The following is a 15,452-nucleotide window of genomic DNA, read 5'->3' on the forward strand; positions in this document are numbered from 1 at the left end:
GGTCCTTACCCTTTCTAGACTTCACTGTACTTGGTTAAAAAAAAAAAGGCAGGGAGTGGGTTAGGTCGTTTTTAAGATTCTACATTTAGAAGTGATCATAAAATTAATATCCACAAAAAACAAATAAAGTTAATATCCAGCTATGAACCTGCAAACAAGCTACTGTGAAAGGACTATGGTCATTCCCCCTGAACAGAACCTCATCTGAATCCCCCTTTAAATATAAAATTTGGCCAACCTGTCCGTCTATTTTGTTTGGCCAAGCCCACATGACCTAATGCTCTGAATATTTAGTCTATGCATTTGTCCAAAACAGTCCCACCCCTTTGGGGGGAAAAGTGGTGACAGTAGATGTATGGTCCTTTTTGCTGAGTGATGCCCACGTGCCCACAGAGGGTAGAGCCACCAGTCGCTCTGGAGAGAAGCACCCAGACAGCCAGCTTGAGCCTGCAGCCCAGGGAGGGTAGGCAGAGCCCCCAGGCAAGGTGGGGAGGTGGGGGTGAGGACAGGATAATGAGTACATCCAAGGGGCTCATGAGGTTAGAGGTCAGAGGTCAAACCCCCCGAGAAGGCAGAGCTTGTGCAAGACAGCGTAAAACCTGCCGTAGGCTTGGCGGTTTCTCAAATAAATTCAACATAGAATTACCATATGAGCCAGCAGTCTCAATCGCAGAAATACACCTGAAAGATGTGAAAATAAAGGTTGAAATGAAAAACGAATGCTCCTAAGAACACAGTAGTCACCAGGTGGAAAACATCCAAATTGTTTCCACAGATAAAAGGATGATAAACAAAAGGTAGTATAGTCAGACAATGGAACGTGATTCGGCCATAAAAAGGGGTGAAGCACTAACGCGTGCTACAACGTGGATGAACCTTGAAAACACTGCTAAGTGGTAAAACGAAGACACAAAAGATCATATATTATACGATTTCATTTATACAAAGTGTTCAGCATAAGCAAATAATCCAGAAACAAAAAGTAGATTTGTGGTTTTCAGGGGCTGTGGAGGAAGAAGAAGGAGCAGTGATTGCTTAATGGGTATAGTTCCCTTTTGCAGTGAGGAGAATGTTCTGGACCTAGGTAGTGGCGATGGCTGCACAAAACTGTGAATGTGCTGAATGGCACTGAATTGCACACTTTAAAATGGTCACAATCAGGACACCCACTCTCACCACTTCTCTTCAATATGGTACTGGAAGCCCCAGACAGAGAAATCAGGCAAGAAAAAGAAATAAAAACCATCAAAATCGGAAGGAATGAAGGAAAACTGTCTCTGTTTACAGAGGACATGATTTTATGTATAGAAAACCCTAAAAGTCCACCCAAAAAACTGTGAGAACTAATAAACAAGTTTAGCAAAGTTTCAGGAAACAAAATCAACATACAAACATCAGTTGTGTTTTAACACACTAACAATGAACCACCTGAAAGAGAAATTTAAAAAGCAATCCCGTTTACAAGAGTTTCAAAAACAATAAAATAGCTAGGAATAAATTTAAAAGGGGTTAAAGGGGGAAGTTAAAGATCTGTACACTGAAAACTGTAAGATTTTGATGAAAAAAGTTAAACAAGACACAAATAAATGGAAAGAGAGTCTGTTCTTGGATTGGAAGAATTACTATTGCTAAAACAGCCATAGTACCCAAAGTGACCTACAGATTCAATGCAATCCCTATCAAAATTCCAATGGCATTTCCCACAGAAATAGAAAAAAAAAAAAAAAAAACTTGAAATGGATTCAAGATCCCAAACTGTAAAGCTCCTTGAAGTAAACAGAAAGAAAGACCTCCTTAACATTGGTCTTGGCAATGATTTTTTTGGATATGACACCAAAAACACAGACAACAAAAGCAAAAATAAACAAGTGGGAGCATATCAAACTAAAAAGCTCTGCACAGCAAAGGAAACGAAATGAAAACACAACCTAAATAATGGGAGAAAAAAACTGCAAACCACATATCTGATAAGGGATTAATATCCAAAATAAGAAGTCATCCAACTTGACAGCAAAAAAAAAAAACCAACCCCAAAACCCCAAATAATCCAATTTAAAAAGATCTGATTAGACATTTTTCCAAAGAAGACATACGAATGGCCAACAGGTACATTAAGAGGTGTTCAGCATCACTAATCGTTGGGAAATGCAAATCAAAACCACAGTGAGATATACTCGTACACCTGTTAGAATAGCTATTATCAAAAAGGCAAGAGATGACAAATGTTGGTGAGGAAATGGAGAAAAAGGAAACTTTGTGCACTATTGGTGGAAATATAAATTGGTACAGCCATCATGGAAAACGGTAAGGAGCTTCCTCCAAAAACGAGTATTACTCAGCCATTAAAAAAAGAAAACCCTGCCATTTGAGACAACATGGATGAACCTGGAGGGCATTATGCTAAGTGAAATAAGTCAGACAGAGAAAGACAAATACTGTATGGTGTCACTTACATGTGGAATCTTAAAAAAATAAAAAATAAAGTGAAACTCATAGAAACAGTATTAGTCATGGTTGCCAGGGTCTGGGGGTGGGTGGAGGAAATGAATAGATGCTGGTCAAAGGGTACAAACTTTCATTTATAAGATGAGTAAGTTGAGGATCTATATACAGCATGGTGACTAGAGTTAGGAATACCCTATTGTATACTTGAAATTTGCTGAGACAGTAGATCTTAAGTGTTCTCATCACAGCACAATAAAAGGTAACTCTGTGAGGTGACAGATGTGTTAATTAACTTGACTGTGTTCATCATTTCACATCGCATATGTATAGCAAGTTATCATGTTGTACACTTTAAACATATACAATTTTGTACTTCAATTATACCTCAGGAAAACTAGAAAAAAGTTAAATTAAAATGGTCAAATGGTAAATTTTATGTTACGTGCATTTTAACACAATTAAAAAAGAGAGTTAAACAAACAAACAAACAAAAACCCTGCTGCTGCCCAGTGGATGAACTGGCCAGGCCCCTGACCAGAATGGTCCTTCCATCCTCCGGCCCGCTCTGGCCGGTATGCACATGCCTGTGCTTTCCTGCCTCCGAGCAGAAAGACTAGTCCTAATGAGCTCAAGTGTCAGTGCGATACAAATTACAGCAAGGGAAAAAAAGAAACAACTTGATGCATGGCTGAGGATCTAAAAGAGGAATGTCCACCATTGTTTGTGATTATGGATCACATCACAATCTAATAGCAATTTTTATTTAATCAATAATTTCCATGCTGAACAGACAGCCCTGTTACAGAGAATCGACAAGCAGGTACTGATAGCGACAAGCCTCGTTATTAATCTTTCCTCTGTCAGCTTATCAGCCAAACTACTGTAAAAGGCACCACCAAGATGAATTTTAGAAGCCACTTCTCTCCTTTTGCCTCCCTCCCCTGCTTTTCTTTTTCCCTCTTCCGTAACAGATCCTGTAATGGAGACTCTACATTTATTTGAGTCACCTGAGGCTTGAACGGCATAAAAGGCAGTTCATATTAGGCAATTTCACAAATCGGGAGGACCTAGACCATAGCTCAGGGTTAGCCATTATAGGCTAATAAATCATAGTTTCTCTTTGAGTTGTCAATCGCCGAAAAGCTTTGTACAAACGTACATCTGTAATTCAGTAAAGGCTTTTCATCTTGAAATAAGATGCTCTGGACTGATAACAAGAATAATCCCTTCTTGATCAAGAAAAAAAAAAAAAAATCTGCACTTTAGCAATTAAAGCTCCTGCCACAAGCCAAATGACTCAGTACTGAAACTCCAGCAAAGTTATCTCTGCTGAACACAAGGAGAATACAAGGAGAGCTGTGTTTTCTTTGCAGTTTGACTGCTTTATCTGGCCGGTAGGAACTGCACCATCTCTGGCCAAGTGGTCCAGGAGAGGGAAGGGTGAACACTTTTACTACCCCCAGGGAAGGATGCTGGGGAAGACCTGCTCTTCCTGAGCCAGGGTTCTCCTGCTCATCCTGGAGAGACAGCTTGGTTCCTTGGGACACATCACACTTGCTGAAGGTAACACCCAAGAAACCGAGGTCCCTCAAGGTGGAATGGAGGGAGCAGGTGCGACAGGGCTGGACCAGGTGTGTAAAGAGATCTCCCACCCCCAAATCCTTTGAAGCTGACAGAAGAGGGCTGGCAGAGTTTCCTTTTCCTGACTTGAAAGACATTTTCAGAACTTGAGATCATGTACCCATAACCAGAAAATAAGGCACAGAGAAAAACAATACAGCAAAGAAAGAAGACTGATAATAGTAGCAATAAAACCATCACTACCTGGGTGCTAAAAACTTGACTAACACCACAGGAGGCATCTTCCAAAAGTCATCAGAGGTCACTCTCCCAACAACCCTGGTCAATCTACTTCTAAGAGAGACAGCAGGATTTTGGGAGGTTTAAGTAATGAACCTGGTCCACTCACATAAGAGACAGGCGTTTCATGGGCAAAACCACCTCCCAGGTGCCCAGTCAGCAACTGGAAACTTCGAACTGATCTCTGAACAACGTCTACACGCCCACAGTAGCTACGAAAACCATAACTGTGAAACATCTCCGAACTCTACTCTCAGGTTTAAAAAAAATAAGTTAAAACAATTCCCACTTCTGAGTCTCACTTCCGGCCCTGCCCGACTCATACCCTTGCCCTCTTCAGATACAGCTGTGCAAAGCTCAGCCCTCATTAAAGCTCACGCGGGCTCAGACTTTCTCATCAGAAGCATCGAGTCTCCTTACTCCATCTGGAATATAAGTCAGACTGCTAATCTAGCAGTCAGGGCACCCATGAAATGGTGCTTCTCTGTTCCATAACCTTACTTCCCACTACCCTCTGCCTTCCAGATACACGTGGTTCTAACACAACTGCATTACTTACCACTTTTCAGTCCAAAGGCACAGAACGAATCCTTTTGTAATTATATTTCTGACCCCAAGAAGTGTCCAAAACCCCAGCCTTGTATAACCCACTCATAGATAAAATTCTCCCATATATTCTGCATCCATTAACCTCTTCCTACTGTCTTTTCCACATGGAAGCTCCAGCTCCTCCCTGCAATGGTCTTTCCCTATTTAAATCCACTTTCCTTTTCAAGACCATGTTCAGATCTGATCTCCACAAGACCTTTCTCTCAGTCCTTCTTTTTTTTTTTTTTTGCGGTATGCGGGCCTCTCACTGTTGTGGCCTCTCCTGTTGCGGAGCACAGGCTCCGGACGCACAAGCTCAGTGGCCATGGCTCACGGGCCCAGCCGCTCCGCGGCATGTGGGATCTTCCCGGACCGGGGCACGAACCCGTGTCCCCTGCATCGGCAGGCGGACTCTCAACCACTGTGCCATCAGGGAAGCCCTCTCAGTCCTTCTTCTGCACCTTCACTTGACTTGTCTTCCCACTGCTCTGCCTGTACATCTATCGTCTTCCCAATAGCCTGCTCTACCTCTTCCTGAACATCCTGCCCTGTATGTTCTCCTTACTCAAAGGGATAAACATAAAAAGGTGTATCAACCTCAACCTGAAGTCCATAGGTCTGACGTGAATGAGGCTTTATTCTTCTCAACACTATGACTGCAATTTGTGTAGCAGCCACTAGGTGGTGATGATGTATTGTAGCAGGTAAGATCAACAGCCTACAGAGGTGAGAGGGCACAACTGAATTACCAACATACTTATAAACTTTTTTATTCTGGTGAAAAGTCTCCTTAATCTCTCCATTCTTCAATTAGTTAGGTTTATTAATGCTACTTCTCATGGATTCTATCCTTCCTTATACTTGCATAATGCTTCAGAGTTTACAAAGCACTTCCATTACATGATCTCATTCTATCCTTACAAACAAACAAAAAATTAAAAAAACTTGTGAGGAAAATAAGATAGATATATTATCTCCATTTTTGATGAGAAACTAATGATGGAAGTTGTAGGGTGACTTACTCAAAGTCAGAAATAACTTTTGGCAGATGTAGGGATAAAAGATAAATCTCCAACACACCATCCAATATTCTCTCCACACCCTCACTCACTGATTAATGCTAGTTTTACTGTCAACTAGGGGGCTGGGGATGGCTTAAGTTTAAGGCCTTGGCCTATACATAGTCTTTTGAGAATATGCCACTTACAGTTCTCTTCTCTTGCCAACACTAATCGTTCTAGAAACGAAAAAAAAAAATCCATCTATGGCAGTATTTAGCTAATCTTAGAAAAGCCTAAATGTCTCTGAATCTTCAAAAAGTCCTTGCACTAGAAAATTGCTTTCTGTTCTTTGAGCTCTGTTTTATGTCAAAGCAGGAGCCTGATCTCCAACCCTGCTTGCCATGGTCTCAGAAGCTGAAGTCTGAGTGACTTCCCTCGGTCTGCAAAAAAAAGAAAAACAGTGATGGAATTTCTCCACCAAGACAAAGGGCTTGGCTGGTTATGGGACTTCCTGAGAACTACTGTGTGTGCCTAACCTTAGCAAATGTGGTTTTAAAATTAAGTTCTGCTAATTAATGCACACCACACACACACACACACACCCCATGTACATGCACACACATGCATGCGTGCACATGCACACCCAAAATATCTATAAATGTAATATAGAATGTGTATATATATATATTTTATAAATATATATATAATACATATAGTCTTTTGCTGGAGACTGTTTAATGAGGTTATGTTTTCTTTTTAATCTGAACATTCTAAAGTACATTTAAGCAGGAGAAAATTTATCTTTAATCACAAATATACTTTTTAAATTTTTGCTGCTTTTTTCTTCCCACACTGCAAGAGGAAAGATTAGAGCAGAACTGGGGGTAATTCTCCCTTCCCAGGGGATATTTGGCAATGTCTGGAGACTTTTGGTTGTCAAAAGGAGGAGGGGCGCTCCCGGCATCTAGTGGCCAGAGGTCAGCAACGCTGCTAACAGTCCTACAAGGAAGAGGAGTGTCCACACACCAAAGAACCCCCTGCCCCCGTGTACCCAGGTTGGGGAGCCTCGTTTTAGGGCAACCACTAAGGAGAACTTTCAGAAGGATGTCAGCACAATTGAACTCATAACAGGATGAGGCTCTGAATCTCAACACAGCACAAGCAAGTCCAGTGAGGGATCTGGAGTACAAGGAAGGGACCCAGGGACTTCTCCAGCCCTTCTCTCCTAGGTTTCGTGAACTGGGGGCCCGGTCAGCATCTTTATGCAGTTATTCATTTCATGGTGACATGCCAACGCAAACACTGCCCGAATACCAGACTAAACCATGTTTTCATAGGCAACACGCATGAACTTAGCAGCTGGTAAATACCTTTACACTTTTCACTTTTATATGGAGAATCACTAACACTTTATTGAGCATAATTTTTAAGCTAATTCCCCCAACTGTTTTATGAAGTAAATACTATTATTATTCTTGTTTCACGAGAAGGAATGTAACATGCCTAGTGTGGAAAGCAGGTTTTGAACCCAGGTCTGTCAGCTTTGAAACGCAGTGCATTGTACCATAGCAGGAGAACAGTGGTAAGCCAAAGTTTTCATTCAGATAAGGTGCTATTTCTTCTTACAAAATCATCACCATCATCCTCATTGTCACCATCCTCATCCTCATTGCCATCACCATCATTATCACCATTACCACCATTGTCATCACCATCATCATTACCATCACCATCACCATCATCACCATCACCATCACCATCATCATCACCATCACCATCGTCATCATATCTCAAAAGCTGACCTGCATATTTGGTCTGCTTTGCTTTGACCTTAACCATATTTCCCACGTTTCCCAGAAGGCTTTCTGGGTACACCTCATACACTTCTTCCTCTTCTGAGCCCCTAAAATCACAACTACACTCTATGGCTTCATTAGGTCCAACTTTTCATTGTTTACTCTGCTTTTATGTTTCCTTGTCTCCCCCTCCCAATGAGAAGGACCACTCCAGGAGGCTCTGGTCTAAGTCGCGCTAGCATGTGCCCACCGCAAAGCTGGGGCAGTGGGTAGCATGAAGGCTGCACCCAGGCCCTCTTCTAGTGAGTTGCTGTTTGTCAGCTCATACTTTTGCTGACAAACAAGAGGATACATGGTATCAGCAAGATCTGCTATTGGCAAGTAAACTTTAGTGAGGTAGGCAGCCCAGCCCGAAGTGACATCATCTTCTCTTGTATAAACTGCGTCCATACAGAATATTCCAGGGGACTAATTATTAGCGGAATCCAGAATCTCACCTAGAGTATCATTCAGAACCAATCAAAAAGCTTTTGATAGAAAAATCCTCCCCAAAAGGCAGTAAACAGTTATTTGGATGAAGGTTTTGATGAAATATTTCATGGGGTCTAAAACGGCTGAACAAATTTAAGAAAGTAACTAAGATATGATTCGATACCCATTATATCTTATTTAAAATACTGATTTGTTGTTCTTCATTCATGGGTTAAGGAGCATTAGTAAAGAGAGAATTTTAATAATTCAATCATCGCTCAAGTAATTAACATACCACCCCCTAGAAAAATTAACCACCATTGTTCTGAAGTGCACTTAATCTACAGAGTTGGAGGACTTTGGAAAACATATAGTGAGTACCTGTCTGCTGCGAAACCTCGCCCATGGCAGGCTTCGCATCATCCTGACCCCCCTGCCTCTGCAGCTGAAAGTGGGGAAGAGCGCAGCTCAGCACCCCAAGTGACTGCCAGCCAGTAAGTTTGTACCCGAAATGAAACCTGCCTGCCATCCTTAGCCTAAGGACGATCCACTTTGAACCCTTCCCTTGCTTTTACTAAAACCAAGGGTGGAGGAGGTGAAATGTCTCAGCCAAGTCCCATCCATTAGAACCACACTGGGGGAAGAGAATGGGATCTCCAGCTTCGGTCAAATGCACACCCCAGTTCAGCAACAATGAATATAAAATAAGCCTTAGAGCTAATACACAGAGGCCACAAAACCCAACAGCGCCACTCCCCACCCCTCCCCCACTCCGCCCTGCAAAACACAAATACATAAAACAAAGAGACGAGTAACCTCTTTGAGACCCTCTGTCTGTTTCTCATTAGGCCTCCTGCATGTGATCTCTGTTTGGCCTTGGACGTGAGGGACGGCACTTATTTTCACGGCTGTTTCACAGTATGATAAGTGAGAAAATAACGTTCTAAAGGGTCAAATGGTTCCAGAGAGGTCATCCCAAGGGTCAGGGCAGAGATGGCGCTGCCACTCAGAATTCCGCTGGTGCCGGGAGGCTCTCACTGGTGGACCACACAGCCCTCCGTGCCCCCCACTCAGTCTAATCTCCCGAGTGTCTTTATGGGAACAATTTCTGCAGGTGCAATTTAGCCAGTAACTTGAAAAAGAACGTGACCCTTGGGGCACGATTGTCAAAGGATGGCTTTGAAGTTGGTGGTTCTTCGTCTACATTTTCCATGCAGTTATTTCCAAATAATTAGAGTCACTAAATTAACTAGCAACTCGATGTAGGGAAAATGAGATCAAAATCTTCACTCATTCATTTTAGGTTTTATGTGCACACAAATCTATTTCTGCCTCTTATCGGAGGCAGAAATCACATCTTAAACTCCATTTTCTCTTAGGTAAAGATATACAATGCAACTTTAGCAAAGGGATCAAAATTGGCTGGAAAACATTTAAAATGCAAATTTGGGAACACGGTAGTAATATGAAAATAATGCCTTCACCACATCCTAACACTTTCCCGTGTTTCTACGGATGCATCAGTTCTTTGCAGATTAGATGTGCTTCCTTTATATCTAAATCTCTATGATATTAAGAAGAAAGCCTTTCATTTTCATGCTGCCGATGTATAGAACTTGTGTTCAAATGGCAGCAAAGGTGATTATAACTGTGTTCTTCTGATAAAAGAAACTTCAGCATGCTTTTAAAGATCAAAATTTGCAGCATATGAAAGCATTTAAAATCCAAGGAGGTGGCTAATCATTGTACAAAAAGGTGAATTTTTGACACCACGTTTAAAAGATACAAATGAAGGAGTACACCGACGTACATGCCACCCAGTTGAAGCTGGGGGATAATATAAACACCTCTCATGTTGTCTGCCATTCGGCCCTACAGGCAGGAGACGAGAGCCCGCACAGTGTAACTGCCAAGGCCCTCCCTGCAGATAAGGTTATTCTGCTGGGATCAGGATGGGGAATAAAACTGGTAAAAAATAATTTGATCTTTTAAAGACCTTTGGAAAGAATATTATATGTGTTATTCCTTAAACGGAAAGAAAGGGTTGGGTTGGTGTAATAGAAGTTAAGTGAATTACAGTGACAGAGCAAACAGGTGGGCATTAGCTATGGTGATTATACTATTTTTACTCTTTCGGATACCAGCAGTTATGTTTTCAAGCATAACTACACGCCTGGCAGTGGTGACCCACACCGAGGTACACATTCCTCTTTCTTCACATGTATTCCTTTCTCCTCTTCTTAAAAAGCCTCTCAGAACACCAGTGGTACACACAATGCCATTCAGAAGCAAAGAACCTGAGACTAACTTGGGCTGCAGGCAATGCATGTTGGATATTTTTCAATCATCCAAGAGCCAAAGCTGGAACTGTCTTCCAGGACAGAATGAATGCAAGAGGGAAATGGGTCTCAGGAAGGTTTGGAAACCTTTCTCATCTCTGTGAGAAGCAAGGCCAGCAGACAGAATTTGAGTTGTTTTACATAGTAAAAAAGCTAAACCAACAAAACAAAACAAAAACAGAAACCACACTGGGCGAACCGATATTCTACGACTTTCAGAATCAGATATAAGAGTCGTGCGTTTTGGAATATATATAATGCACGACAGCAAAAAAGAGAATCTAATTCATTTGGAATTGAAGGGGAAGTGTGGACTTTTCAAATTATTTTGAGATGTTAGACTATGCGCTTTCCAGCTGTCAAGGGAAGAGAAATGGCTGGCATCTTGACAAATCAATAATAAATTCCATCTTAATCGAAAGCACTTTAATTAATTTTTGTACTCTATATCCTTCTTACTCTCTTATTTTAACTGCTACTAAGAAAGGGGACAAAGTACAACAAAAAACCAGCTAACAAAAATATACATCTGTCTTCTTAGCTCCTGGGCATAGAAGTAAATTTATGGCAAATTTAATACTAGCTGGAGAGTCATGAAGCCCAATTATAATTATCTTGCTGGGAAGAGAAATTAATTAAACATCCCAGTGATAAAGACCCCACAGAAAACCTGGAATCAACACACCACGGGAGAAGGACAGGGGCTTGAAATAGAGGAGAAGAGAAGGCAAAGGCAATATTTAGCCCATCTGTCGGACAGTAATGGGATGGGGTCATCTTTTCAAGAGAACACGGAGTGCATTACGCTGAAAATGAGACTACCTGGCGGGCAAAGTCGGCCGGGTCCCTAATTCTCCTCTTCAACTCTGATTTGCTAATGCGAAACACATGTCTCCCTTCTGCACCAAGTTCAAATGACTCTGGAATTCCAACCGTGCAGCTCAGCGACTGAACCAGAACAAGGGGAGAACTTGTCAGGATTTAAGAGCTTTCAGCAAAGCCCTTCAATTGCAGCCAGCACCCTATTCCACGGGAGGATATCAATTATAGATAGTGACTTGCTTTCGCAGGCAGTCGGGACTGTCAGACACTAGATAGACAACCATGAAGAATCATGAATCTTTCTATTAACTGTAAGAGGGGGAAAAAGAATGGGTCATGGCTATAAATAAGGCAGAGCATCAGAATGGTTTAACACCTTGCCTCTTGGTCGTCTGTAGCATGAAAATTCAACTAATTCACAAAATGTCCTCTCTCCAAGGAGAGTCATAGGAATGCAAATAGTTCATGCTTCCTCTGTTCTTAAAAAACTGGTTTTTGCCACTGGTCTTTTTTCCATCTGCCACCCAAGTAATTAGGTGGATTTCAACTAGCTATTCATTCAGTCTACAAAAAATAATATACCAGGCCACTGCTGAAGCCACCAGATTCACCGTGAGTAGAAAGGCACTTATATGTCTGTCATGCGAAGTAAAATCAATTTACACGTACAAATTTGGAATTTCTACACGTCAGATGAGTAAAAAGGTAGAGAATAAGTGATATAAACCAGCATCTTTATTTATGTTATTGTAAGTTAAAAGTTTTAATTCACTTAGCTAAGTTTACTTAACTCATATAATTTATCTCAGACTAAAACTAATATCATAAAGATAATACATGGGATTTTCTCCTAATCCTGACACAAATTTCTTCTTGCCAATTTGGAATAAAAAAATTCTGGTGTATATGTAATTCGTTTCCTAGTTTTTATAATAAAGCAGACAACATGGTGGCCATTTAGTTGACAGGTTAAGCAGCCTTGCCTTAAAACTACTCAGATCTCTCTATTAAAGCATCATCCCTACCTAAAACCTTTTGCCACTGAGATTAAATACAAATACCTGCAATATCCACTGTCTTTTAAAAGCTTTCATGTGACGTATAAGGCAGGGAAAATGTGAAGGTATAACCACAACCCCCAAAAATGTTATCTCAAAACTGGCCTCTGATGAGGAACACAATTTCTTTTAAACGTAGACTTAGAATTTCCTTCCTCATTTGATAACAGCTGAACAAAAATCACAGCACTCCTTGGAAACTGCAATGACTTATCCACAGAAAAGGCACCATGAGACCGTGTCCTCTCTCAGAAGGATGTTTTAAAAGGCAAGCAGCAGTGCCTAGCAGCATCTCGTTTATGACAGCAGGTTTTGTACAACCACTTCTTTTCATGTACGGTGTTCACTCACTCTATCACTGAGGGTATTCTTGGCATTCTTTCCTCTTTGAGTTTATTTCCCCACATTAAAAGAAAAATTCCAAGCTTTTTTTTTTTTTCCCTTTAGTGTTACAATGTCTGTGGTTTCCATTAAAACAATCAGCAAGAATAAAAGGCTGTTAAATCAGGCTTGGCTTAAAAATAACACTTGCATCAAATTAAAGAGAAAGAATCAAATTAAGTTCATGGAAAAATCTGGAAATGTACCTTAATTTAAAACATTTGACTTTTTAGTTTCTTGCTGTGCAGAGAAATCTAGAATTCTCTCTATACTATTACAAGGAGACATGATCAAAAAAGAAATGGGGGGGAAACCCTGAGGTCATGTTAAGCCCTCAAAACATTCTGTATATGATGGATCTCAAAACCTGGCAAACCATATATTTGACACTATAATGTAACTGCAGCATGTGGCATATATTAGAGGATAAGAACCAATAGGAATTGTATAATCTTAGTGTTTAAACGGAGGAGGGTTATCAAGCAATATGGATCATCTAAAAATAAAAAGTGACTGTAAAAGTAAAGAGAATGGAATGGGGGTGTGTATGGTGTGTGTAGGTGACGGGGCAGGGGGCGTCACGAGGAAGTTACTCTGTCCGATTTGCTGTCGTATTTAAAGCTTATGAAAGGGCTACACATAGCAAACCATCCAATGCCTTAATGCAACCCTGTGCTTTGACATCGTTTCATCCTTGATTATGCGAATGCCCTTCCATCTCAACTGCTCCTGGCCCCATGTGCCAGGGAGACTCTACTGGCCTGAGAAAGTACCAAACAAAGATGAAGCACGGGCCAAGGAAACAGGGCTAATCAGGTATGTAGATGGGGGTACCCTGCATTATTTGAAATAACTGGCAAGGGAGCAAGGGAAAGAGTTCTGAATCTGGTGTGGGAAGGCGGGGTGAGGTTCTCAGTCGGACCACATTGCAGTTTTCAAAAACATACATCATTAGACACATTTTAAAATATATATTGCTTTTTCCATGGAACTGTGAGGCCCGCAAGGATTGGCTTCCAGTCAAGAAATTGTGCTAATGGCTTATCGCAAACCATTACCCACTTCTCACAGCAAGTACCAACTGCCGCCTAAAATCATGGGTGACTCCTCAGCTGGTGAGGGTCGGGGAGAGGAAGGGAGGAGGGAGAAAAAGGACCTCCCCCGCCTCTATGATTTTTTTCGATTGTTACTGGGTCCTGGTTAAAAGGTTAATAATAATTCATGTCCAGCTTACTATTACTCAATAACCATCAAAGTCGCTAACTCAAAATAGTGTTTTCTCGCTTATGGGATCAGAGTCATTACACTCTCTCTTGAAGACTTTATTGAATTTTACACTCAGCTTTAGCTGACTGAACAGGTCAAGCACCGTGCCTCCGAGTTTTCTTTATTCTCAGAAAGTCATCGAGCCCCCTCCAGTTTGCTAGGCCGCTAGCTGAGAAACTTGACTCAGCATGGGGTCAGGGGAGCTGACCCCGCAGGAAAGGTCACGTAGCTGTAAAGCCCCCTTCACTCACATGCACCAGCTGCTCCTGGGTGTCGAACTCCCGAGAACAGCCCTCCCAGTGGCAGTTTGTCTCGTAGATGACTTCAGGCTCCTGTTTGCTTTCATCTTTGTCCCCTTCCTCCTTCACCAGGGTTGTCCCTTCAGGCTGTTCCTGAAAGGCAGGGGTGGGGAAGGGAGGAAAAAGAGGGACAAAATCAGACACAACGGGACGGCAGATAGAAGAGAAAGGGAACTCTGCTCACTATTATGTAACAACCTAAAGGGGAACATGTGTAAACGAATCACTTTGCTGGACACCTGAAGCTATCACAACATTGTTAATCAACTGTACTCCAATATAAAATAAAAAGTTAAAAAAAAAAAGGGGGGCTTCCCTGGTGGCGCAGTGGTTGCGAGTCCGTCTGCCGATGCAGGGGACGCGGGTTCATGCCCCGGTCCGGGAAAATCCCACATGCTGCGCAGCGGCTGGGCCCGTGAGCCATGGCCGCTGAGCCTGCGCGTCCAGAGCCTGTGCTCCACAGCGGGAGAGACCACAACGGGGAGAGGCCACAACGGTGAGAGGCCTGCGTACCGCAAAAAAAAAAAAAAAAAAAAAAAAAGAAGAGAAATGAAAAACCTGATGTAGGCTTGTCTTCCTCCGGATGCAATTTTTTGGGGGGAAAATAAAATAGAGCCCAAGTCTATCAACTGGGTTTTGTGAATTGAAGAAACCAAAGATGGAATCATTTGTGTGCATTTTTTTCAGATTTACTCAATATACCTCTGAAGGTTGTTAACTTGTGATTAAAGGCAATGGTCCAAACCAGAATGTCGGTAAGATATTGAGGCCAAACTTTGCTGTCCTGAATACCAAGGAGAGAACAACCTAAGATGTCATGTCCTAAGAAAAGCAATTAAACTAGGTGATGTAGTCTTTATCCAAAAGACTGGTCTTTCGGTTAAATTCTTTTCAGCATATTAATTGGTTTATTCTCCTATTTTGGAATCCAGGGAAATGGTTTACTGCTAATTCTAACTCTGTTCGCCCTGCCACTGGAGGCTATGAGAGGCACTGTGTGGATTTTTACAGGGATGATGTCTTCTGGGCTCACCTTCTGGTCTCCAAGCATACACTCCCTGCCCAAGAAACACAGCATCTAAAGCTTGGCGGTAAAGTCTTTTCTAGTCTTCTAAGGCAGCTTTGC

General features: G+C 41.7%; 1 protein-coding gene across 1 annotated transcript in view; it reads right to left on the reverse strand.

Annotated features, from left to right (window-relative positions):
* Positions 1–15,452, reverse strand: part of GLI3 (GLI family zinc finger 3) — a gene marked incomplete at its 5' end in the record, with an annotated part of 269,299 nt that overhangs the window by 50,277 nt on the left and 203,570 nt on the right. Inside the window, one exon of the mRNA XM_079711110.1 lies at positions 14,279–14,419. Coding sequence (XP_079567236.1) covers positions 14,279–14,419 — 141 coding nt within the window. The remainder of the gene's footprint in view (positions 1–14,278; positions 14,420–15,452) is intronic.

Source organism: Hyperoodon ampullatus, assembly GCF_949752795.1.
Source record: "Hyperoodon ampullatus genome assembly, chromosome: 9".
In the NCBI taxonomy this organism is placed as follows: Eukaryota; Metazoa; Chordata; class Mammalia; order Artiodactyla; family Ziphiidae; genus Hyperoodon; species Hyperoodon ampullatus.